Below are 24841 nucleotides of genomic sequence, written 5' to 3'. Positions count from 1 at the left end.
AAGAGTGGTATACATCTTGTGCGTATACGTTAGCTGTGGAACTTCTGTTGACAACCTATTTAGCACGTTTCCCAAAATAATAGAAGTAGAAAAAGATAAAGGAAGCCAAAAAAAAAAAAAAAGTGGACAACAGCATGATCATTATTTAGAACAGAAAAAAAAAAGTATGGAAAGCTATTTGGCAGTGAAACTAAGAGGACAGGTGGAAGGGGGAAAGAGAAAGAGAAAAGAAGAATCCATATATTCTCTCCTATTGTTGTATTCCATGTTGTTATTCTTTGGGAGAAAGAGACCAGACCAGGTTTATGAATAGTTCATTTACAAATTACAAGATTCGGTTCAAATGTTGGGTTTCAAACCATTCGGAGGTAATGACGTTTTTGAGTTCCTAATTTTCAAACTTTTTTTTTTTTTCAAACGATTTCACAAATTATCTACGATTTATGTCCTTTTTGGGGCGTTCATAATTATGTTTGAATTCCCATATCTAATACAGCTTAGCACTTGGATGTGAGTTTTCTTTTATTTTACACGTTAGTGCTAAGCTTAGCACTTAAGACATGAGTTGTCCTATTAAATAACCAGTTCAACACATAAAATTATGAGGGTAAATAAATTGGTTAGTCCTAATAAGGGAGGATATCAGTATAGTACAGCATATGTTGTGGTAATTAATATACAAATTAAAGTTTTTAAACAGTAAATTAATTAAGAAAAAAGAGTAGCAAGATTAATTCTGTCCTTGATTAAGAAATACATACTGGTTGAAAACATTTTTAAGTAACAAGAAAGTTAGAGTGATTGACAAAAATGACATGTAGGAGTACAACAAAAATGACATAAAAAAAATGCATTCAGTTTCCCCGGGGGGGGGGGGGAATGGACAATTAAATTTTGGTTTAGTGCAATTTTCCCAAGATTCAAAACATTTCAGACTGAGTTGATGTTCACAAATAAAATTTTCAAAGTAGACAAAAACTAATTTACACCAATAATGTTTAGAGTAAATTTTATATACACTGACAGTATATACATTAGTATGATTAGACACACGACACATATGCAAACTTTAAATTTCAAATTCAAATTTGGATTATACCTACCAATTACAGTGATTGACAACAATGAACAAAAGTCTATACTAACACAAATGGGACATAAATGATATTAACAGCATTAAGAAGCGTATAAATTTTCGTCATATTTAGGTGCTCGAATAGCAGCTTGCATTCAGTTGACTTCATGGTCCCCAGTCAAATATCCTGCAAAAAGTGGTCTTCAAGGAGTAGTTGATTTGGATTTTCTTCTTCTTTTAATCCTCTTCGTTTGGCGCGTATGATTGATTGAGGAGTCCAATGAATTTAGAAATATTTAATTCAAGTTTGGTTTGCGTGTGTATTCTGATGTTGAATTCACCACACCAAATGATGAAAACTAAAAAACGAGTGGTCCGGTCCAATCAGTGATTTTCGGTTTGATCTTGAGTGGAAAACACTCATAAAGATTATAATTCATTCCAATCAAATTATAAAATAACTTGACTCTTTGTGCTTCCTTAGGAAAATAAATTATAATTTTTGTATGACAATCCATTTAGAAACAGCAACTGTACAGTGAAATATTAAAGATCTCTGCATGAATGCACTTTATACGTAAACTTAACCTAATCTTGATCGATTAATTTGGCAATCAACGACTCTGAATGCAATTGGGCTTGTTGCTTTGGATCAAATCAATTGGGTATGGTATGTGCCAGTTTTTGGAGACATGGGATGTCCTTCTGGTAGCTATTAGTAGTATGTGTAACACTACGCTTAGCCCTTTTGTACACTAATTGCATAATTAACAAAGAGCCTGTCTGACGAATGTTCATTGAGTACTTATTAAGATATATTTAGGTATTAGATTGGAAAAGTATATAAATGAATGTAAGAGAGAATAATAATTGTTAGTTCTGTGTCCATGATAGTGCGAATGAGATTTATGTGTCTTAACGGTTAGAAAAATCATTAACAAATACTACTACCTTTTAATAATCCATAAATTACCCAGTTTAATATATATATATCCAAGATTCACCTACCTTTTACATAAAGTAATCTTTGCAAATTTGGAATATTACCCCATGTTTTAATTAATCTCACATGGGGAAGGTTTTGTTACTGGAGCATCCAATTATTGACTTGCAGCATGACATGGGCCAATGGTGGTCCTAGATTGGCATGTCTTGCAAGCTTCAGTGACTTGTAAATTAACCTATTTTTATCTATTCACCCTGTGAATTGACAGTTGACAGATGCTCTAAACAAATAGTTTCCCTAATCGTTCATCTTGAAGATTGATCTGTTAAGTCAAAGTTATTGGCTCCCTTTGTTAGCTGTTGCCACTATTTTAGTTGTGTCTGTTGCAGATAGCGACTGGTACAACATATATATATGGTCATTCTTTTTGCACATATAATCAAACTATCTTTAGTCCTTCAGCTTTCATCAATCTCTGCACATAAAAACTTTTCATAGCCTGATTTTGTGGGGATTGGTTCTCTCTCTTTTTTGTGTCTGATATGAAAAAGTCCCACGTTGTTGTTTCTCTTCTTCTGGTTCTACTGTTTCATGAGGGAGTAGACAGCGCAGTTAGAACTCAAGATGGATCCGAAGCGTGGGGCTATGTTCAAGTCAGGCCAAGTAAGCTAAATCCCAGCTGCAATCTTCATCCCAATTCAGATATTTAGTAGTGCTGAATTATTTGGATTTATCTCAGAATGCTGATCTTGAATTCTTGCGTTTCTTTCAGAGGCTCACATGTTCTGGTGGTACTACAGAAGTCCAAACAGGATTGAAGATCCACAAAAGCCTTGGCCAATAATTCTTTGGTTACAGGGTGGTCCTGTGAGTATCAAAATACTTGTGCGATGCTCTCAAGTTTCAATCTTTACTGCCTTTTGTTTTTCTGATACAATTATCTGTATCTTGCGAACTCAAGGGCGCTTCAGGAGTTGGAATTGGTAACTTTCAAGAGGTTGGGCCTCTAGATGAGTTCCTAAAGCCGAGAAACTCAACATGGTTGCAGAAAGCTGATCTCCTGTTTGTGGTACGTACTGGGAAGTATAATGTCCGTAAATTATCACGAGTATTATTGCTGTTTTACAAATTTAATGGGATTTTTCTGGAGGGATTTGTTTTACATTCTTATCTGATTTTGTTTTCGCGAATACAATGTCTATAGGACTATCCAGTTGGGACAGGATACAGCTTTGTGGAAGACACCACATTATTTGTGAAGAGTGATGTCGAGGCTGCAACTGATGGAACTACATTGTTGATTGAAGTATTCAATAAGAATGAGACCCTCCAAAAGAGTCCTCTGTATATTGTAGCAGAGTCTTATGGTGGCAAATTTGCTGTTACTCTAGCTTTATCTGCTTTAAATGCTATTCAGGCTGGAAAGTTAAACCTAAATCTTGGAGGTGATTATTGCTTTTCTATACTTGAAACTGAGGATTACTACTGCTTTTCTCAACAATCCTAAAGTTCTGAGTTGTTACCTTTTTTTTATATAGGAGTTGCATTGGGCGATAGCTGGATCTCACCTGAAGACTTCACTGTAAGCAGTTTCAGTAATCTGTAACTGACCATGTTTCAGTTCTACATTCATCTCCTGATCCCTCAATTTTGCTTGTTTATGAAGTTAAAAACGGCTGACCAAGCTCTGTGATCAACGTGCAGTCTTCTTGGGGTCCTCTCTTGAGAGATGTCTCGAGGCTTGACAACAATGGTTTGCAAAAATCAGACAGGTCCTTCATATACTTTTATCAGCTAGAACTGTTTAACAGGATCGAGCTAGAAGAATTTTCAGTTGTCTAATAGGCCTATTTCATAATGCAGTTTGGCTCTTCAAATCAAACAGCAAATTGCAGCTGGTAAGATGTCAGAGGCCACAGACACATGGAGCGCATTGGAAGGCTTGATTTCCCACTATAGTAACAATGTGGTATGGGACTGTGTGTTGTAAATGTTTCCATAGTTTAATCAAGTTCAGAGTCAATCAAAAAAAGATTTGTACTTTTATGCCTGTCTAAGTTGATTATCTATCACATTCAGGATTTCTACAATTTCCTCTTGGATTCAGACGAGGACCCTTTATCATTGACAGCTGCATCAGTAGAACTAAAACAAGAAATTTCTCTAAAAAGGTACTCAAGGTACCTTCAGACCTTGAGGTCCACTCCTGGAGGTGAAGCTGATCTTGATAAGTTGATGAATGGTCCGATTAAAAAGAAGTTAAAGATCATACCACAAAATCTCACGTGAGTTTTCTGATCATTCGAAAATCTTCACACATCCCCTCCGAGCTCCAGTACTGGATAGTCATTAACGTTGTAAAAGGGTTTTAACAGGTGGGGAGAGCAGTCCAATCAGGTTTTTGCAGCACTGCAAGGTGATTTCATGAGTCCACGGATCAGTGAGGTACTAAATCAGATTGTTTTTTTCTTTTCCGGGACAAAACATGATCAATAAATTCAGGATGATCTGCTGATATTTTGTCTGAACAGTTTACAAATGAGTTGTTGCTTTCTTAATTATTGTACTTGCCTTCCAATCTAAGCAGAGCATCCTTTGGCATCCGAATTGACACAGGATAGGACCAATATTATTGTCACTTTTATGCATTGATTTTACTTTTATTTGTTCAACCGTATTTTGCAGGTGGATGAACTCTTAGCAAAAGGAGTGAATGTGTCTATCTACAACGGACAAGTAAGATTCCTATCAGATTTAAACAAAAGAAGTACATACCTTCAGTCTAAGTAAAAGATATTTGCGGGAGAGAGATTTATTGACTGCAATTGAATTATGCAGCAGTGCCAATAGAATAAGAAACACAATCTTGATCAGGGATGTGTTATGATCATCTATGCTAGTAGTACCATTTAACTTGGTCCATTTCTCTCTTTTTTTTTTTATTAAGGTAAGTAGTCCAATTAAAGGTATTACAACTATTTTGTTGTTTGCTTGTAGCTTGACCTCATCTGTGCAACCAAGGGAACCAACGCATGGGTTGAAAAGCTCAAGTAAGAAGAAGTCATAACTCATAACTCCTCACCCCAAAAAAAAAAGGGGTTAAAGGTTTTTTGGTTCTTCATTCTGGTCAGTAATTCTCTATGTTATCTTCACAGGTGGGATGGGATCACAAATTTCTTGAACACGGATAGAACGCCTCTGTATTGTGGAGGTGAAAAGAGCACAAAGGGTTTCACCAAGTCATACAGAAATCTACATTTCTACTGGATTCTTAAAGCTGGCCACTTTGTAAGTCAAACTGTCTATTCTCATATTTATTGCTAACTTTTGTCTCTGTTATAAAATTATGAGTCTTGACAACTCACACTATTGACTTGAATCGCTATAATATTAGTACCTTATATCATAGCGAATCTCTTCGTACCTAACCCCCCGCCCCATCCCACTCCCCAAAAAAAAACCAAAAAAAGGGCAAACTATAATTCTTTCTCTTAATTTTTCTTCTTTATATATATATTTTTGTTTGTTTTATGAAGGAAGTGAATAAGTAAAGTTATGATATATAGATTAGAGTAAATTTTATATACGCTAACAGTGTATACATTATCACCGTTTGATTCATGATATGTGTGCAAAAGTTAACTTTCAAATTCAAATTTTTCATAGTTGATTAACCACACAAACTTGATGTGTGAGAGTTCTTGAAATGATATGACTAGCATTTACTGCCATTATTGGCTGGCCGACAATGTAGCACCAGAGCTTCAAAAATTTCTTTGGCAGAAACTTCATATTATTTGTTAAGAGTTACAAGAAAATTTTCTTCTTATATGTCCTGAAATGTTCAATAATAAATAATATGTTTCCCTGGTTGTATTCTTTTGCAGGTACCTGCCGAGCAGCCTTGTGTAGCATTATCGATGATAGGAAACATCACGCAATCGCCTGTTGCTTCGAAGTAGAGACTTTTATACTTTCCCAGTTTTAAAAATCCCTTCAACCATTGACAGAACACATACACAACACAGACACTGAAGCTATATGAACAGAGGAGATAGCCAAAAGCCCACCCAGAAAAAGGGCAAAAAAAGAAAAGAAAAAACCCCAAAGAAGAAGAGCAATAATGTCTATATTCATTGTGAAAAAGAAAGAAATTATTTCGATTTTATCTTCTTCCATCTGGTCATTGCTCCAGTTTTCGATTTATGACATAGTTTTGCATCTGATCAACGCGTACCATTTCACATTTCACGTTACTAGCTATTATTGAATGACTCTGGTCATAGCATTGAACAGTTTATTTTACTTTTTTTTTTATTTTTTTGGGTTAGATTTTATAGTTTATTTTACATTTTGCAAAATAAATTGTGCAGACAAATTGCGCATTCGGCCGGGAAATGGGCCTTCGAATTACATGACTTGAATTGTTTGTGTATAAGAAGTACTCCATGTATTAATCCACTCTTGACTCTACCATATATATAATTGGGTATGGTGCGTTGTTGGTTGATCATATATTATATGTACATTTCATTTGAGCATATTTGTCAGTCTTAACCATTATTATACTTCAGCCACATTATTTGCAGACCATGAACAAGTATATTCAATACAAAATAAAAAAGATAAAGTGATGCACTTTCTTCTGAATGACAAAATTCATGACCATAAATAGTGGGTGGAACAGCAGGGCAAGGTACACATCTCGCAGCTCAAAATTACACTCGCTATTCCCTTTAGAAAAAGGATATATTACACTTATAATTGATGTAAAATATACACCATCAACCTCGAAGTAAGAATGGAAATAAAAAAATAAATCCACCTTTACATCAATTATACAGGGGAAAAATGTAAGCTGATGAAAGAAGCTTTGAAGCTTCATGTGATGGAAATCTCATGGCAGTGAATCTATCCTTTCCAACACTTCTAATCTGGCCCTCCTCCTCCAGCCATTCATGGTGGCAACGAGGTTGATTAGCCCCACAATTTGACTTTTCGTGTATTCCTAAAAGTTCAAAAAACCCAAGGCATGAAATAAAAGTATGTAGACCTTTAGAGAGGTTCATTATTTAGCTTAGGTGGTTAAAATCTTCTTACCGGATGAGCACGCGCCCAATGAACATATTCAGTTTCTGGAAGGTAAAAGGCCTGCCCAAAGGGTGGAGGGACAAGATAATACTTAGTAACCGCAACCTATAGAATATGATATATGTGACAAATACAAGCGCAAGAAATCTTAGTAGTGTGAGAACCATCTTATACTTACCTTGATAAAAGCTTCGACTATCTGCAGTTTTGGCCTCACGTCAAAAGAGACTATATGCTTTAAGCCATTAATCAAAACCTGAAACAAAATGAAGATCACCACACTTCACTTCATAGGGAAGAAGATTAAAAACTTCAAGTCGACCAGATATGCATCAGGCTAAAAGTAAACCTGAAGATCCAGCGACATTAGTGCCCGTCCCTCATTAGTACACTTCTTCACCCTTGAAAGACCTTCAATGAGAGCTTCAGCAACAATTTCAACTCCATACTCTAAGAGAAGGTCCTGAACCTGAGTATTATACGGTTATTAATATATAGTCAATTTATTTGTTTCCCTCTCATGCAAGGAAAACTAGTTACTTTTTTTTTATGAAAAAAAAAACCTAGATATTTAGTTCTCTAACCATAAATACATCCATACAATTCAAAACTTCAGATAACCGGCAGAGGCAAGCCAAACAGACAAATCAAGTAGACATCAGAGTTTTACGAAGAGCTAGATAGAACAAAGAGGATATTTTATTTCATTACATTAGTTATTGATAATTGAATCAAATAAATAAAAACTCCTGCTGCACAAATATGCTTGGCAGGGATGCAATTCATCTGATCTTTATCCCCAATACTTCTAGGAGAAATTTCTAAAGAATACAGTGATCTAAGAAGGATGCAGTAGCATTTAAGTTCTAAGTAACAATATAATACAATTAGAACTAATGCCAACAAAAAAAAAATAAAAATAAAATCCTCTATACTATAATGCAAATATCCTGTAGCTAAACAAAGAGCGTGCAAATGTTTGACTACATTGAACTAGCTCTTACCTCCTTCCGGATGCCGCCATGGGCAAGTCGTGTCGTGTAGTGCTTAAACTCTCCCAGCAGTAAATCAACATAACTATGGGCAAAAGACATGTTAACAATCAAATCTTTTTCAGCACAGAATTCAATATGTCATGCATGCATATTAGAAAGAAACTAAGACTACTTGGGTTGAGGAGATGTATACCATTCACCTATCGATTTCATTTCTATTATAAATTGGTGCAAAGAGCTTTATTTACCTCATCACTAGTTATGTATCACATGGAACAAGACCTTTGCCAAGTTGAGTTGCTGGTTAATCCTTTTCAGTCTCTCCTTTAACAAGCAACTATACCATAATTTTATCATGTAAAAGCATCATATGGATATTTATTCACTCAGAAGTTCGACTTTAAACTTGGTAGGAAGAATATGGTAATTCTTACTTTACATTTTTTTTTCTCATTTTATCTTTTACAGATGACTTTTGTAAGTTGAATGTCAAGAAGTGAAACATTGAGAAGCAACCTATCATCTTTACTCCAGCCCTTCACAAAATTAGACATTTGCTCAAGTATGCATCTTACGCGCTAACCATGATATGATAAAGCTTAGACCTTCCATGGAAGGACTTATCCAAACAACAACAAAATTCAAAAGAAAAAAATGACTCAACTAAACTACATTTCTCTTTTGCAATACAGAATCTACACGATTATCCCCCACTGAACTTAATTATACAGATTCTAATTCTTTAAGCAATACATAAACTCCTGCCATTATAAATGTGAAATCACCAGTTGTCATGTCATATTTAATCAAAGCATAAAACAAATTCAACTGAATACATGTGTTTTCCCAAGATATTGTTATAGCATCAGAATTTCAACATTGCACAAACAAACTAAATTACTGTCATTTTGATTATTGTTATTTAGTTCACTGAAACAAGAAGATTGGTATGATAACCATGACAATTGAATAATTTATGGCCCGTATATTCTTCATGCTGATTGATGCATCCCCCTCTTGCCTTTGTGTCAAATTTCATGATAGATGAGTCTACAATGACATACCCGTTGTGCTCCATTCCAAGCTCTCTCACCTCCCATTTGGCATTGGTTATCCTATCAATGTACCTGCTTTAACACTTAAAAAAGTCACACACATTGGAGACTATTTCATTTTGTAAAGTTTTCAAATGTTTAATTGCCTGTTCGTGAAGTGACAATAATTATAGATGCAATGCCACTAGCAACTGAAAAACAATGATGGAGCTGTTATATTGATGTCATTTGTGCTTCAGAATGTAGCTTTTTAACAAGGGCTAACTGCACAAGCAATATCTACCCTATGACTCACCCATTTATGTGTAGTAGTAGTCTTGCAGTTGTTTTGTGAACATGCTGCGTGAGGTCTGGCACAGCATCCACCTGAAAAGAGAAAAGCCAATCATAACCTCTTCAATGCACATCATACAATTTTCAAGTGACCAAAAAGTTGGTGATAACAACTCTGGGTATTAGGGAAGGCTGCTACCAGCCACCCAAAAGTAAATTTTGACAAAAATCAGTAACTATGTTAGACCCAGCTCATAATTTTTTCAGCTTATGTAGCTGATAAAAGCGCAAAAAGTTCATACAGATATTGCAACTACTAGCAATGAGTTTCTCCATTTATTCATAGCAGTCAGTTGTATACAACTCAAACTCTTAACACATATATTTCTCATTACGTCAAACACAATAACATGTTCCTTTTGTGTGATTCTGATCATGTAGTACATCAATTTAATGTAGTTGCGTATATACCAGATGCGCATAGAAATCTTCGATAATTGCCGGATTTCTTTGCAGAAGCATTGACTGAAGATGGGTCTTTGATCTATGCAGTAAATGAGCAACAAGAGATATAGTGTCAGCAGCTGTACATCTTTCCTGCATCATGATAAAAATATAAATTATGCACAGGTCTAATCAGATGTTGCACTCAGTCAGTAAGCAAGCAGTAAAACAGTACATCCACTATCAGCAAGATGAGATATGCAATGGTGATAGCATGTTGATGAGTGCGAAAAAAGGAAACTACGAAGGAAGGATTAGAAAAACAATGTAACAAACAGATTAGAGTATAAGTCTTTTGTTTGAACTAGGACTTAAATATCATATCCATGTCACAACAATTTCACAAAAGAAACAGTAATTTTTCCTATGTCTCTGGGTATGTGTATCACAAACATGGACAGACATACATACGGGATATCAAGTGCTGTTACACAAATGCTTGAAACCTAAAATGTGAACTTTAATTTTATACTCCCTCCATCCCGAAAAGTTTGATGCCTTTCAAGACTCCAACTTGTTATCAACAGGGCCCAACTTTTGAAGAATTCATCTTCATTTTCCATTTTGCCCTTCATTTGAATACAAAAGGTGGACAATGAATGGACAAAACATGACAGCGGGGTCCACATATTTATTGGTTGGCATATGTTACTCCAGTTAGAATTAGAGCGTGAAGACATGCAAGGCAATCATTTCAAAATGGTTGGTGTGTGCATATCAATCAACTGAACACCAAAGTTGCATGTCTTGATGGAAGACTTTCTGGTCCCAATAATACTTACTTTTTAGTTAGGTGAGACATGGGTAAGCAATGGAAATTATTGATAAAGTTACAATCATTTTTGGCAATGACACACAGTTTGGGACAGACCAAAATGGAAAGCATGACACTTTAATGGGACGGAGTACTAAATATTGGTCCCACCATTACATCAAATAATCCACTTTACAGTAATCAACCTACACTTTTAGCATTTACACCCCATCAGATATTTCAATTTACAGCAATCAACATAAGCTTTTAGCATTTACAAATGTTACTGGTTACACAGCCTAGATTGGTTCTAAATCCCCAATTGCGGTCCCATGACCTCAAATGTGACTCAATTAAATAAAGTGCAGATAAAACAGCTAGCACACGTACCTTTAAAAAAATCATTTTTTCTATATGAGAAACCAATTAGTTGAACATGAAATGCTACCAAGGCTTACTCCAGAATCTACAAAAATACCTTGAGACTAAATGAGGTGCTTGGCAAGCTACTGGGTGGACTAGCTGGCATAACATCTGAAAGACTGAATGCAGTATTGGGCGACGTGGGAGAAGAGGAGGAAGCTGACGCAGGCTGTGGTTTTATCCACTGATCACACTCTTGTGTTATTCTGGACAAAGCGGTTTTTAACCTCTCTGAGGAATAAGAGACGAAGGTCCTCATAAGAAGAAGCCTCACAGACACTTTAAACGCGCGAGATTGAAAATAAATGGGGAATAAAACTTAATGACATAAATGCTCACCAAAGAACAAAAAAGGAATAAAAATTCTTTGATAACAGTATGGAGGAACTAGCATTAGAAGAAACTTACGAGATAGGAAGTCATTCAGGCCTTTTCCGCTATGGTGAATATTCATCTGACAGAAGTTCTCAAATATACAGTGGAAAAAGATCCCAAACAATTGGCAGATTCCCTGTTAACAAGTAAAAATTTCCGATAAATGTACCAACAAAAAAATGTAAAGAAAAGCAAAAAGAAACAAGCAGCAGATGTAAATGTGAACCATGAAGATACCTTGAAAAACTCAACATTGACTACCTCTAACTTCTGCATTAGTCTTGCATATTTATCCATCAACCTATTTAGTAAACCACATTAAGGTTAACATATCCAGGAATGTGTAAGTTATATAACACTGAATAGAATCAATTAACCTTAGAAGACTTAAGTGATGATCCAGTTTGTGACCTATTTAGTAAACCACATTAAGGTTAACGGGCCCATGACTGTGAAAGTTATAAAACATTGAATCAAATATAACACCTTAGAAGACTAAGTGATGATCCAGTTTGTGCTCTCATTTCTTCATCGTTCCAATGCGAAGAATGGCTTCTTGAATGATTGGGCTTGGAAATCCGGCTTGGGAGTTGACTATCTTCATCAATAAAATCAGCAAGAAGGTCTTCATTTTCGTCTTCTGAGAAGGCTGCATTCCCATTAAAATTTTGTCCACCAGCAGTTTTTGATGTAGCTTTATTGAGGAAAGATTTTTCAAGAGTGGTTCCAGCTTCTCCAGGCACTGATGATCCATTAGGTAAAAAGGAGTCAGAGTACTCCTTAGGACTATTACTTAGTTCTGGAGAAAATGGATTTCCACTTTTAAGCCAATTCTCAAATCCACTCCTCTTTGAACCAGTTTCACCTTCATTTACTGATTTATTAGCACGTAGCAATTGAACATTGGAAGTCCTATTGGATGAAACAATAAGAGCTGCTCCATCACCGAAAAGGCCAGCAAAGCTTACTACTTGTATAGTTTCAGGTGGCATTGTCAACCAATTCTCTTTTTCCATCACCATTTTCAAAGCCTGCAAGAGAAAATGAAAAATTTTTAACACGTGCAAAAACACACGAGGAAAACAAAAAGCGGAAGAACTTTCTGTAAAAAGTCGAATCAACCTGTGCTTTTCCAAAAGAAACAAGATAAAATCTAATATTCATATATTTGAGGTGCACTTAAATGGTTCCATATTGAGCCACTGCGGATTTAGATATCAACGACAAATATATTTTGGATGATAAAAGATTAAAAGGAGTTTTGCATAACCAGCTCATAGATAATTGCAGTTACTACTGTTTCTGTCACATATGCCTCTATGATTATCAGGCCCTACTAGCATGCAATACATGTATATGCTAATACAAACTATGAATGTAAAAAATTTCAAATACAGAAGCATGTACGATTGGAAACATAGGAAAAAACTTTGTAGTTGACAACAATTAGTGATAATGGATATCAGACTCTTCAGTGGACAGCAAAGCAGATACCTATATAAATCAAGTAATGAGAATTTTTGCCATTACCATATGCAACATCCACCATCATCTTAATCTTGGACTCAAAAGAAATCTATAATAAACATCCTTTGTGGCCCATTTCAGTAAAAGGAAATTGAACAACTATTGATTACGCAAGCTTTGACACAAGTAAATATTAGGGGAGATTTCAATTTGACGGGTCTCTTAGTTTATAGTAGGAATATTTCTCAAATCTGGGTCAAATTGTGGCTCTTTGGTAAGCTACCCTTTGAAAATTTCACAACCCATGCCTAGAATTGGTATAACTGAGTTTATAACTGAGTCAAACTTACATGTATGCTTTGCCGATGGAAAGAAACAAAGTAATTTTCACAAACAGTTTTGACTTTCTGCCTGAACTCAACTGCTTCAATCCCACAGAAAGCTTCCCCAGACAAGACAAAGGTGTTCAAATCTTCATAATTTTTCAAAAATTGATAAGTGCTAGTAGAACAAACAGCTGAAGAAGAAAGCAAAACTGCGACACGGCTTGTTGCAAGCTGCCAAAGATTCCTCCGACCTCTTCGTAAGGTATGTGAAACCAAGGTTGTAGCATCTTTCCGTAGCTGAAACCACGGAGATCCACTGCTCGAAGCTGCACTTCCATCATCCCTTTCATTATTTGCATAATCTGCATGCCTGAAGCCATTGCTTCCATCAGTATCAGGCAGAGTCGGAGAAGTAATTGCTGGCTCTTGAACAGAGGACAAAATTTCTGTGTCATCGTTTGTTGTAGAAAGCTTCTCATCATATTTCAAGGAATCTGAAGAACATGATGATTTTGGATCCCCATAATGAAAGTCACTTGAAAGTCCATGAACATCATCTGGTTTCTGCTCCGAAATTGACATTTTATGTGCAGAAACCTGAGACAGAAACCCAAAAAAAAAAAAAAATCATGATCCAGTACTGAAGGATGCCATGACTTTCAGAGGTATGCAAAGTCCTCTTCTGACAATATACATTCCTACTGGAACTAAAGAAACTCCTACACACTCAAAACAAACTCATATAGCTACAACCGGGATACAACACGATAGCAAATAAGTTTCTGAGGTTAAAAACTGCATGTAAGATCAAAAGACTGAAAAAGATCCTTTAGAATACAGGTAAGCAAAGTAACTGCAACTCAATAGCATCAAAATGTAGAGGTGCATATCCAACTTCAAAAGTACAAGCATTTCATAAGTAAATATATGAGCTGAAAGTCCTTGAGACAACATAAAAATACATTTTTATAGAATACTAACCAAAAAGGAAAATCATTAAGCACTGACATTGAGCCTAGAAGAAATTCGGTTTGCCATGGCCTATAGAGGGTGATGAACTGTTGGTCGGGATAGGCATTCTGGTGGTAATAAAAATTTGGAAATAGTTCTGGAAGCAAAATTACTTAAAGGTTTCTAATGATGCTGATGTCAGAAATTTTGTACAAACAGTTATTCTGCAAGGAAACATAATTGGACACAATCTCTGAAGTTTGTCTTATATGTTGTAATGGTAACCAATTACAGTAAATCAAAGGTTAGGTTCTCGCTGAAGGAAAATTTATAAAACCTCATACACACGACATAGCTTTCATCACATGCACTGAGAAGTGATGTCACTGAATACAAAAGATGGATAAATTCTGGAAAAAAAAAATAGTTTCTTAATCTGCTTTGGAAGTTTAAGAGCTAAATCCTAATAGCTTCCTTTGCTGCTTCTGATAACTATTTGAAGTGCATTCTGGTTCTTCCATACCTTTACCATCCATTAACACATCTTGACATAGATTGCAAACTAAATTCCCCACTCCCACCCGCAACCCTAAATATTGTGTCACCAAAAGGAGAATTTCTAGACTTGTACAAGAGACAGCACATATGCATAGAGCACTGAAGACTAGAAGGCAGAGAAAGTCAAACGCAATAGCTCAAGAATACTCATTACATAACTCAAGGGAAATTAGAAATCTTTACCGCATCCTCCAGCTGGAAGCGCAAAACATCATAATACAAACACATCAACTTGAACAGGACAGCTAGTGTTGCTAGTAAACACTCCCTGAATTTGGATTCAGGTATTTGCATACATAGGTCGCTGTAGGTAAGCCTGGAAATGAGTATTGTAACTGTTATAAAGACATCCACAACCAATGCAGCAGCTATATGAATTAAACAAGAGCTAGCAGGGAATGTTACTTGTACCTAGAACTTTGTGCATCGTGATTGTCTAGATCCTGAAAAAATCAAAAGCAGTTATTCAGATGTAAGAAAGCAATCGGCAAAAAACTAGATGCAATTCAGAAGAGCTTATGACATACATTTGCATCCAAAGGTCTTTTATCAAAGTTTCCTATGCTGACATCGGTCAAAACTGTGTATGCACATTTGTGTCTATTAAAGCACAATCAACTTTATTGAAATCCTAGTTGAAGAAACAGTCCCACAAAAGTTAACAAGGGAAGGAGGAAGAGATAGAGATGGAGATAGATCAAAGAGGAGGAAGAGATAGAGATGGAGATAGATTAAAGGGAAGGAGCAACAGAGATAGATAGATATATAGACGGATAGATAGATACAGCAGCGATTTGAGAGAAAGCAATGACGAAAAAGGACAACAGGTATGACTACAACTCAAGCCTTACTGAACTTATCCTCTTCTAGAATTCTTTCATTTCCAGACAATTCAAATCTTAAAAAGAATCATGAAGAATAGCATCACAATTTTCAGAATACCAAGAATTTTTTTTTTTTTTTTAAACTAGCATAGCAGCATTTAACTCATAGTACAGAGTTGTTGAGAGTAGCATAGCATGCATTGGTTCTGGAGGCTTACAACAGTTGGCCGAATTTCCATCATCATATACAAAGTAGGCATATATAAGGTTGTTTCAATGTAAATGGTAGCTTTGATATTAATACAACTCCAATCTAGAATGATGAGCAGAGCACGTAATTTTAGATGCATAAGTTCACCATGTAAATGTAAAAAGAAAAAACACCATCTAAAAATTATAATCACATGGATATACCCCTTTCACAATAGTCTTCAATACGGAATGTGTTTCAGAGATAACCTCCTGCATAAAAAAGCTTTGTATTTTCTCGGCAAGCCCAGCAACATCCCCGATCAAAGCATAAGCATCAAGCACCTGCACCCAAAAAATTTAAAAAAAAAAAAAGATAATGGGGCATTAAGAAATCCCAGCGCCCGCCTCACGCTTACAAGCAATCAAATTACATGGAAAAGGAAAATAAGCCAAGGATGAGAATTAATTAAAGCAAACACAATTTTAACATAAAACTAGTGTTTCCAAATCTCAAGTGTTCAAGTTATGAGAAACATAAAATAAGAAATTGACTTACAGACTAAACTATGACAAATACTACTTGAAAAGTGAGAAAATAACTTATGGAAGAGATAAAGATGTTAGAATTATAAAGTAAGAAATTGAACTGAATGAAAAAACCTTGAACAAGATTGACGTACTCGATAGCACACAAAATTTAATTGATATTCCATTTATAAGCAAATCTGAGGTACTTACAGTGATATAGGAATCCTCTTTGAAGTCCTGGCAAACTTCTATTAGGAGTGAATCCAGCTTTTGAAGTGTTTTTCCCAGCCAAACCTGCAATAAACTCGCAGAGAAATCACAAATACATGAGAAATGCTGACCGTAAGAACATCATATAGCCGTACTTAGCAAAAAGAAGAAAGGAAGCAAGCAGATGTTTAACTACTTTCCGAATTGAACCAATAAAAAAATTTGTGGCTCAAGCTGTTCATGACTGGATTTTCTAAGAGTTCCAGTGCAGTTAGCCAATTCACCTCAACACCACGGCTCATCTCTTGTACAGCTGAAAGCTCTGACAAACTATCTAGAAGTTGCAAATACTCTGATAACACTTGGAAAGCCTGTCCACACATGTAAAACATTCAGCAGTTTTCTAGATGGATTTAGATAAAATGACACATTCCTTGAGAAGAAGTAAAAAGAGTTACTTCAAAACTAAGGTAGGATACCACAAAAGTGTGTTAGAAGCAGGAATGACACCTTAGAGAAGTTCCCCTCCTCAACAAGAGTTTCAAGAACAACTTGCATGTCTAATGCATGGCGAAGCTCAGTCACAATCGGAAGCATGTCCTGCAGGTAGCAGCTGTAGTTATAAGCTTCACATGTGCAAAATGTGCCAGAGAGAACTGAGAGAGAGAGAGAGAGAGAGAGAGAGAGAGAGATGCAATAGCAACAACAAGGATAAGAATGCAACAACCTCTTAGTAAGCATTAGTTGCAAAGGAGATAAAAATCCAAAGAAAAAGCATGTCCACTTGCTTCGTGTCTCAATCATGAAATTCAGAAATTAAATCTTTTTGATGCATGTAAAGCTCATTACATGCCCCTTATGTGAACATTTCACATCCTAGACCAACTTCTACCGCACAAGTCAACCATACAATTAATTTCCCAATAAACAAGCATAAGGAAAAATTGCTAGGCAACCATGTGAAAAGTGCATATGCATGCACTTGATATGCACTTGTCAAAAACAACAGAAAATGCATAAACATGGAGAAACATACAGAAAATCACACATTCCTTTTGATGAAACTGAAAATGGTTACAATTGTATCATAGATACAGAATAAACCTCCTGAAAAAATAATGGAAAAAAAAAGCATTTCATAAAGGACACTGACAGAAAAAGAGTAGAAAGTAGAAACCTTGGCCAAATAAATCAACTCATTCTACATGTATCTCCGTGTGTAAAAGGAAAGAACGAGATCAACTGATTGTGTCAAAACTAAAATGTAGGAGGTACCAGAAGTGCTTGTTTCTTCCTCGAACTTTTGGTAACAATGAGATCTCTGGATACCTCATTCCTTGATGAAACAAGGTGCCTTCGCCCATTCTGCAGGGATTACAAAGGATAAAGTACCATGAAAGATATAAAATTCAAGAACACATTACTAACCCAGACTAGAAGCACCTTATATGCATAACAACTTCAAGATGTTGCACTATTCTGAGCTATTTAGATAAGACAGAGTTAAAGGCAACAATATCACCTGCTTACCATGCAAATAACATTTGCAACCTTTAAATCTTTCTCCAATTCTCGTACCAAATTCATTCCCTTCACTAGGAAATGCATCACACAATGTTAAGCTATCAGATTTAGCGGACAAATTTTGCAAGTACAAAGTAAAGTATTTAACAGGTAAGGCTGGAAACAAAGCACACAAAAAGTCAGGAAGCAGATGTTCCATGCCACTGTCAAAGAAAATTAATAAAAGGGGAGATAGCGTAATGAGATGGAATCTTCAACGATAAAAATAAACATGAGAAAAAAATTACAGGTAATGATATTGAATGGGTTGTATAAACCTAACTAAAGTTAGAAGCATAGATTCTGATACTCACAAATAACATGCATTAAGAAAGCACCTTAAAAATGCCATAGCTTATAGTCTATACAACAATAGCACACTCAAATTATCCACTTCTTTTCATAATTATCCAGAAAGCAAGAATAAACATACCCATTTCTTCATGATGCTCCATTACATGGCGTGATAAACGCTCAGAAATTCTATCCAACTGTGCTAATCTAAGAGCAGCCTATACGTAAGAAAAGCATACACAAAAGTTAATAGTCAACATAAAGATATGCAGATATTCTAAAAATTGTTAGCACATCTGCAACGGTGGTTTAAAAACCAGAAAGCATCAACAAGGCCAGAAACACAAGGGCAGCTAATGACAAGAAAGATGGTGATAAACGAGAGTGATTGCAAAAGAGTTTTTAATCACAAGAAGACCATATGCTAAAATTAGTGGCATTGAGCAGTCTGTTGTTCAAATTGTACATTAAAACGGGTTTCATAAAATTAACAAGCTTAGCTAGTCAGCATTCTGTCAGAAATGAAGCTTCCCATGCCCTGCCGATTTGGGCTTATTGCTTTTTTAAGATAATATGATGGCTCAATTCAGTTCGTCTCTACAAGTATCATTTTTCAAGAGCTAAAAGAATAATATTTCCAAGAAGCAAGGGTGTTAAAATCAGGACTCCATAAAGAGGTAAAACACACCTAAGTTCCAACATTAAGCATCATTGCATTTAACGCTCGCAAGGGCACACTACTTACACTAGACTCATAACCAATTAATAAACAAAAATTCTACCCTATGCACCACTAAATACATGGTAAGTACAATAATTTGAAACTGGCCCAAAAGAAGTTATGATCATATTAATGGCATTGGAAAGTAGGGCAAGTCAAAGCACGAACTCAAGGATCAGGTAATTCTCGACCACTGTCATGATAATGACGATAACTAACAATGCAATTATTATGATTTTTGTTGTGTGATCATGATTGTTATGCTTTGAACAACTGTATTTTCGTCAGCATTCAACATATCAATTCTTGAAAGAAGGAAATGCAAATTGCAATACAAGCTCAATATGGTGAGAGAGATGCAGGTGTCACCTTTTCCTCGAAATATGCAAGCTCATTCTCTTCACAGGGAATATGCTCTAATACATATCTTACTGGATCAAACTCCTAGCGTCCACAAGAACAAGTGCAGTCAGTAACATATTGCTAAACATGATGAACAAATGCGATTGCATCATATTCGGAACATTGAGCGTGAAAAAGGAATATGAGAAATTTCTAGGCACTTTGAACAATTAAACTCCAGTAATACCAGTCTTTGATGTAAACCACGGCCAAATTTGAATGTCCAAGGCAATTTTCAGAATACAACGTGATTTATGAAATTGCTTTCACTTTTCAACAGTGCAGTAAAGAAAAAGGATTAGGCAACAATGACTTTTTGACATTGAAGTGAACCTTTCCTGTTCTCCATACATAGAGTTATCCCTCATTCATTGGTTAGTCATGCCATTCATTTTCTTTAAGCCAGTTAGGTCCAACCTTTCATTACCATTCATGTTGTCCAGTAGGTCCTACCTCTCATTAGCATTAACATTGTCCATAAAAAATACAACTGAAGGATGTAACTCGAGGCTGAGGAGCAACAGTTACTTTCTACTCAAAATTGATTCTGGTGATAACAAAATATTCAAGCAATAGACAAAATCTTTCCAAATAAAGAGAGAGGATTCAAAAGACGTTTTGACAAAAATCCACATAAAGAGACCAATTCAACAGATGAAGCAGTTTGGTACTCCACAAATATTGAGGGCCTGAGGCAATGAATTTCAAATTTGTAGCAAATTACAAGCCAAACGACTCTTTTTCCTTCATGTACTGTTGTAATCCACATCTACACTATTAATCTACCAAAATTTTAAATGATCTATAGAAATAAGCTCCTATTGTACTGTTGTTTTGCTACAGAAAGAAAACCATGTCACAACCCCAAACTAAAAGTCAACCAGATCAAATTGATAAATGTAATACAATGATGGATATCTCTTGCATCAGATTAAATTTCTAAGATACATAACAGAATTCAGATCTAGCTAAAACAATAGAATCTACCTCTTCGTAGAATTCTTCTTCAAGTTCCTCAATAACTTGACCATCAGGTTTACTTCCATAGATTGAACTCAATTCTTCAGAACTAGATGCAAGACTATATCTCTGGTGCGGGGGAAGTGAAGCAAGAACTCGAGCAGCAACAGCTGCTGCTGCAGCTCGTTCAGGAACCTATAAGCCATGCGAATCCACACTTGTAAAATACAATGCGTATAAAGACCCAAAAAAGAACAAAAACCAAAAAACAAAAAAAGAAAAGAAACGGGCACAGTACTTTCTGTCTAGGACCCTTCATTCCCAGGTCAAAACTACAGTGACCCTACCATACCAAAATGATGAAAAACAACACTCGTTGTCTAAATAGTAAGGTGTTCTTAGGCTATAGATACAAACACAAGCACATGTCAATGCTGATGCAGATAGACATGCTCATTTGTATACACATTTCTAGAACTCTAAACCACATCACATGAAGAGCAAGACTGCTATAGGTGTCGATTTAACTGACGGGGATTTTCAATTTCAGTTGACCATGATGAATCATTCTATTGAGATATAGCAAAATTTTGTTTCATTCCATTACGCCAAAAAAAAAAAACTAATCTCTTCAAACAAGTAGAAATAATGTGTATATGGGTGGTTTCACATGAGACACTAACAAATATAAATTTCACGTACGGCAGCATAAACCTACTACTCCATTATCTGATCTTTTTCATCATCTTGCAATTCATATTCCTAATCATGTCAAAGATGGAAAATATCAGAATCATGCAAACACATATACTCATACTCAGGAAGTCCAAATCAATTTAACTTCTTTAAATCCACGGGGAAAACTAGTAGGAACACAAACTAATGCTCAAGTTTCTAAAGGGAATTCTAACTAATGAAACTCACTTAATTCTTAATCTCCATATGCTTAAAGCTTAATGAACCACATCCCAACGTTTCTAGTCTCATTGTCATCCCAGTCTAGCATAACCAATTAAATAGGTTTTCACCAGCAGGGAAACAGGTTTGTCACATGTTCTAGCATAACCAAGTAAGCCAAACACAAAGAGCATTGACCTACAAAACAATCATAGTACGCGATTGTCAACCTAACACCCACTTTTATATATAAGCAACAGACAAATGTGAAAGTTGCTCAGTTAGAAAGATACTCATCACCCACTTTTATATCTCCTCACTTCCGCAGCACAGTAAACATCAATCAAATGCTTATCCGTTCAACAAGTATACATTGCAACACAAAATAAAGAATCACCAAAATTGCTCAATACTACCACTGCCTACCCTGTACTTCGAAAAAACAAACCTGATAGCCCATACAAAGAAAATTTAAATACTTAAAATTAAACCTATAAAGCATCATACATTGCACAATCGGAAAAGAGTAGCTAACTCCATTCCATCAACTACACGAACATCATATGAGTATAAACATATACACATCTCGTAATTATAAGCAATTGAATATTCGGTCTAGGTGGGAAAAATACCTCGGGGCGATCGGAGGAGGAAGGGAGGAGGCCGAGGGATCGAGCAGAGCGGACGGAGCTGAGAAACTTCTCTCCGACTTTGGAAAAATCCATGCTGCCTCCTTGGGAGAAGAGCAGCGAGCCCAAGAACAAAAATCTAGATAATTCGAATCCTTCTTCGCTCAATTCGCCGCCATTGAATAGTATGAATGGACTCAAGGGGAATGGCAGTGAGTTCGACTGCATCTCAATTCGGGGCCCCAAAATAATCCAGCATTGCGGATCCCCTGTGGAAGCTAGATCCGATCCGGTTGCCGCCGACGGATTGCCAGTTCGCAAGTGATCGAGATGCTGGAGTATTCAGTGTGTGTGGTGCGTGTGCGTAAATTGTGCAGATCAACGATTTGGTGTTTAGTAATCCGCAGTGAATGTAATTGCAGTCCGTTTGGAGGCTGTTTGGTTGATTGTTCAGTGGAAAAGTGGCAGGGGAGTGGACTTTTGGGCTCTGCGCCTGAGAAGGATATTCAGTCGGCTTGTTTTGGTTTTTACGCTTTTGGTTGTTCTGGTTCTACGCTTTTTGTTCGCATTTATTTTCTGACAATTTACCTTATTTTTCTCTATTTAAAAAACATTTACTTTTTTTTTTTTTGATAAGTGCGAGGTTTATAATTCTTTTAATTTTTCACTTAGACTCCCTCTCACTCATCCTATTCAATCCATCCTGTTCCCTTCCCCATGAAACATTGACTTGTATGTCTCCGTTTGGATTAACTGTTTTTTGGGGTGCTTTTGAAAAAGTTTACTATACCAGAGTTTTTGGAGTATATTTTGGATAAATTTGAAATATTTAAGAGTAGGAGAATTTTTAAAATATATTTTGAGATTTTTTTAAACATTAAAAAAATTTAGACTACTTTTTAGTATATTTTTAAAAAAATTTTATAATATTTGAAAAACTAGTTTTTGAAAAACTGAATGATCCAACAGTTACTAAGAAAACTGTTTAAAAATTAACGAAAGAAACTGTTTAAAAAATCAAAATTTCTACATTCCACAATGTTACATGAAGAAAGAAAATAGTGACGATGGTGTTAAAATACATCTTAAGTTAGGTTGAATGTGATATTTCATTATAAATTGACAAAGATATGATCAAGTTCTTCTAGCAAGTATAATATAACGTGTCAATCAAACTCAAGTTTATAAATTATAAACTATCGAAAACATTTCTAATCTTTCATTATAAATTGACAAGATATGATCAAATTCTTCTAGAAAATGTAATAAAATGTGTCAATCAATCTCAAGTTTATGGATTTAAACTATCAAAAACGCTTCTAATAGGTAGCTTATTACATTGGTGCTTTGAAAATTAAAAAAGAAGATGTATTTATGATGTAATAAAAAAAATCTTTCCAAATAACTTGCTATCCAAACATATGTCATTGCTTTTATAGTCCATTTTGGGAGTTGAGATTTGATGGGAAAAGAAGAGAAATTGAGAGAAGCAAGTGGTTGCTGCTGTATGAGAGTTTGTAAGGGACACAAAAGAACGAAATCGAAAAATTAGGTAAGAATCTATTCTACAGCAATGTAAAAAAACTTTGGGCAGAAAATGAAAGAAAGCTGAATAAAGCTTCATAACATTTTCCAAAATATCACTCCCGTCCTTAAATGTATAGTGAATAAAATTTTAATGGCGTGTGTATCTAAAATCCTTCTATTTCTTTTTTAAACTCTCAAATAACACACTGTTCTCTTGTTTTCTCTTATCTTTTTTCTTTCGTAATTTAACATTTTCTATCTTTTCTTTTTATATCCCAAACTCGCAAACTAGCCACTAAGAAAAGGGTTAATTCCACTTTGTCCCCCCAAACTTTGGACGATTATCCACTTAAGTCCCTAAACTTCAAAATGGGACACTTAAGTCCCTAAACTTATAAATACCTCCCACTTAAGTCCCTGAACTTATAAAATGGGACACTTTAATTCCTAAACCCTTATAAAATGGGACACTTCGACCACCAATGGCATTCAGGATTTGTTAACAATTTTTCTTAAGTGGGAGGTATTTATAAGTTTAGGGACTTAAGTGTCCCATTTTGAAGTTTAGGGACTTAAGTGGGTAATCGTCCAAAGTTTGGGGGGACAAAGTGGAATTAACCCCTAAGAAAAGCAATTGATGTGACTGATTTTGAGTTTTTCTTGCAGAGTGTACGTGTATCAATCTTACTTGGAAGACATGCCCGAAATCAGAGGGAGTGTTAAGGTTCAAGGTGCAATTTGCGTCACTAGAAATCCATTTAGTGACGACATTAGTTGCAAACTTGACAATATTAGTTGCTTTCCGGTTTACAAAATCTGGGTGCATAGTTTGATAATTACTTAGAATCTTTAAGAGCTTTTGTAAAAGAAATATATCGTAACGATTTGATATATATGAAGTAAAAAAGTGATTCGGAAATGAATTTGTGATTTTTTTTTTTTTTTTTGGTAGAGAACAGCAATCCAAACATTAGCGGAATCAGTCTGCGGTTAATATAGTATCATATTTCCTTTCTACTGAGCTTTGTTGGAATTTCGAAGTTTCTTGCTATCTTATGGCCTGTCAGTATCCTTCACTCCATTTCTGGGTATCAATTAGAAGTTTCAGCTGGGCTCAAGACATGAAGAGGCAAGGATAGGAGGGAAACTGTTTGAGCTTCTGGAGAAATTGGATAAACTGGGCTTTGTGATGAATTCTAGAAAATAGAGAAAAAAAAAACAAGAGAGATGTGGAGAGATAACCACATCATAAAAAATATTATTATAATTATTTCAAATAATATTCCAAATAATCCACCATC

General features: G+C 35.5%; 2 protein-coding genes across 3 annotated transcripts; one reads left to right on the top strand and one right to left on the bottom strand.

Moving 5' to 3' along the window:
* The first annotated feature begins 2461 nt into the window (after positions 1–2461).
* Positions 2462–6094, top strand: LOC113765265 (serine carboxypeptidase-like 51). Its single transcript, XM_027309386.1, has 13 exons — positions 2462–2684; positions 2794–2888; positions 2983–3090; positions 3226–3466; positions 3560–3603; positions 3726–3793; positions 3885–3990; positions 4101–4306; positions 4397–4466; positions 4707–4757; positions 5019–5071; positions 5177–5309; positions 5909–6094. Exons 1-13 carry the CDS (start codon positions 2564–2566, stop codon positions 5981–5983), a joined length of 1371 nt encoding a protein of 456 aa, XP_027165187.1. The 5' UTR covers positions 2462–2563; the 3' UTR covers positions 5984–6094.
* Positions 6095–6667: 573 nt separating this feature from the next.
* On the bottom strand, positions 6668–22490 carry LOC113782092 (syndetin). 2 transcript variants are annotated; one of them, XM_027328006.1, is made up of 25 exons: positions 22017–22490; positions 20515–20682; positions 19495–19569; positions 18544–18622; positions 18078–18142; positions 17823–17912; positions 17058–17147; positions 16832–16918; positions 16548–16631; positions 16032–16151; positions 15205–15236; positions 14977–15109; positions 13309–13881; positions 11978–12522; positions 11729–11792; positions 11525–11627; positions 11172–11347; positions 9907–10032; positions 9458–9528; positions 9172–9237; positions 8117–8189; positions 7462–7581; positions 7291–7368; positions 7122–7172; positions 6668–7029 (listed from the first exon to the last, which is right to left on the bottom strand). In XM_027328006.1, exons 1-25 carry the CDS (start codon positions 22239–22241, stop codon positions 6919–6921), a joined length of 3405 nt encoding a protein of 1134 aa, XP_027183807.1. In that variant the 5' UTR covers positions 22242–22490; the 3' UTR covers positions 6668–6918. The 2 variants fall into 2 exon arrangements, with proteins under 2 accessions (XP_027183807.1, XP_027183814.1); XM_027328013.1 differs by having other exon boundaries at positions 9172–9234.
* Positions 22491–24841: the final 2351 nt, after the last annotated feature.

Source organism: Coffea eugenioides, chromosome 1 (assembly GCF_003713205.1).
Source record: "Coffea eugenioides isolate CCC68of chromosome 1, Ceug_1.0, whole genome shotgun sequence".
Taxonomy (NCBI): domain Eukaryota; kingdom Viridiplantae; phylum Streptophyta; class Magnoliopsida; order Gentianales; family Rubiaceae; genus Coffea; species Coffea eugenioides.
This window is presented reverse-complemented; position numbering and strand designations above follow the sequence as displayed.

Bases quoted from the DNA above. Each gene is read 5' to 3' on its own strand.
- LOC113765265 (XM_027309386.1), top strand. From the start codon at position 2,564: ATGAAAAAGTCCCACGTTGTTGTTTCTCTTCTTCTGGTTCTACTGTTT. The intron at 4,307-4,396 runs GTGAGTTTTCTG...GGGTTTTAACAG, and splicing joins ATCATACCACAAAATCTCAC to GTGGGGAGAGCAGTCCAATC. The intron at 4,758-5,018 runs GTAAGATTCCTA...GTTTGCTTGTAG, and splicing joins TGTCTATCTACAACGGACAA to CTTGACCTCATCTGTGCAAC.
- LOC113782092 (XM_027328006.1), bottom strand. From the start codon at position 22,241: ATGCAGTCGAACTCACTGCCATTCCCCTTGAGTCCATTCATACTATTC. The intron at 17,913-18,077 runs GTAAGCAGGTGA...TAATCCCTGCAG, and splicing joins TTGCAAATGTTATTTGCATG to AATGGGCGAAGGCACCTTGT. The intron at 11,348-11,524 runs GTAAGTTTCTTC...CTTATTCCTCAG, and splicing joins CCTGAATGACTTCCTATCTC to AGAGGTTAAAAACCGCTTTG.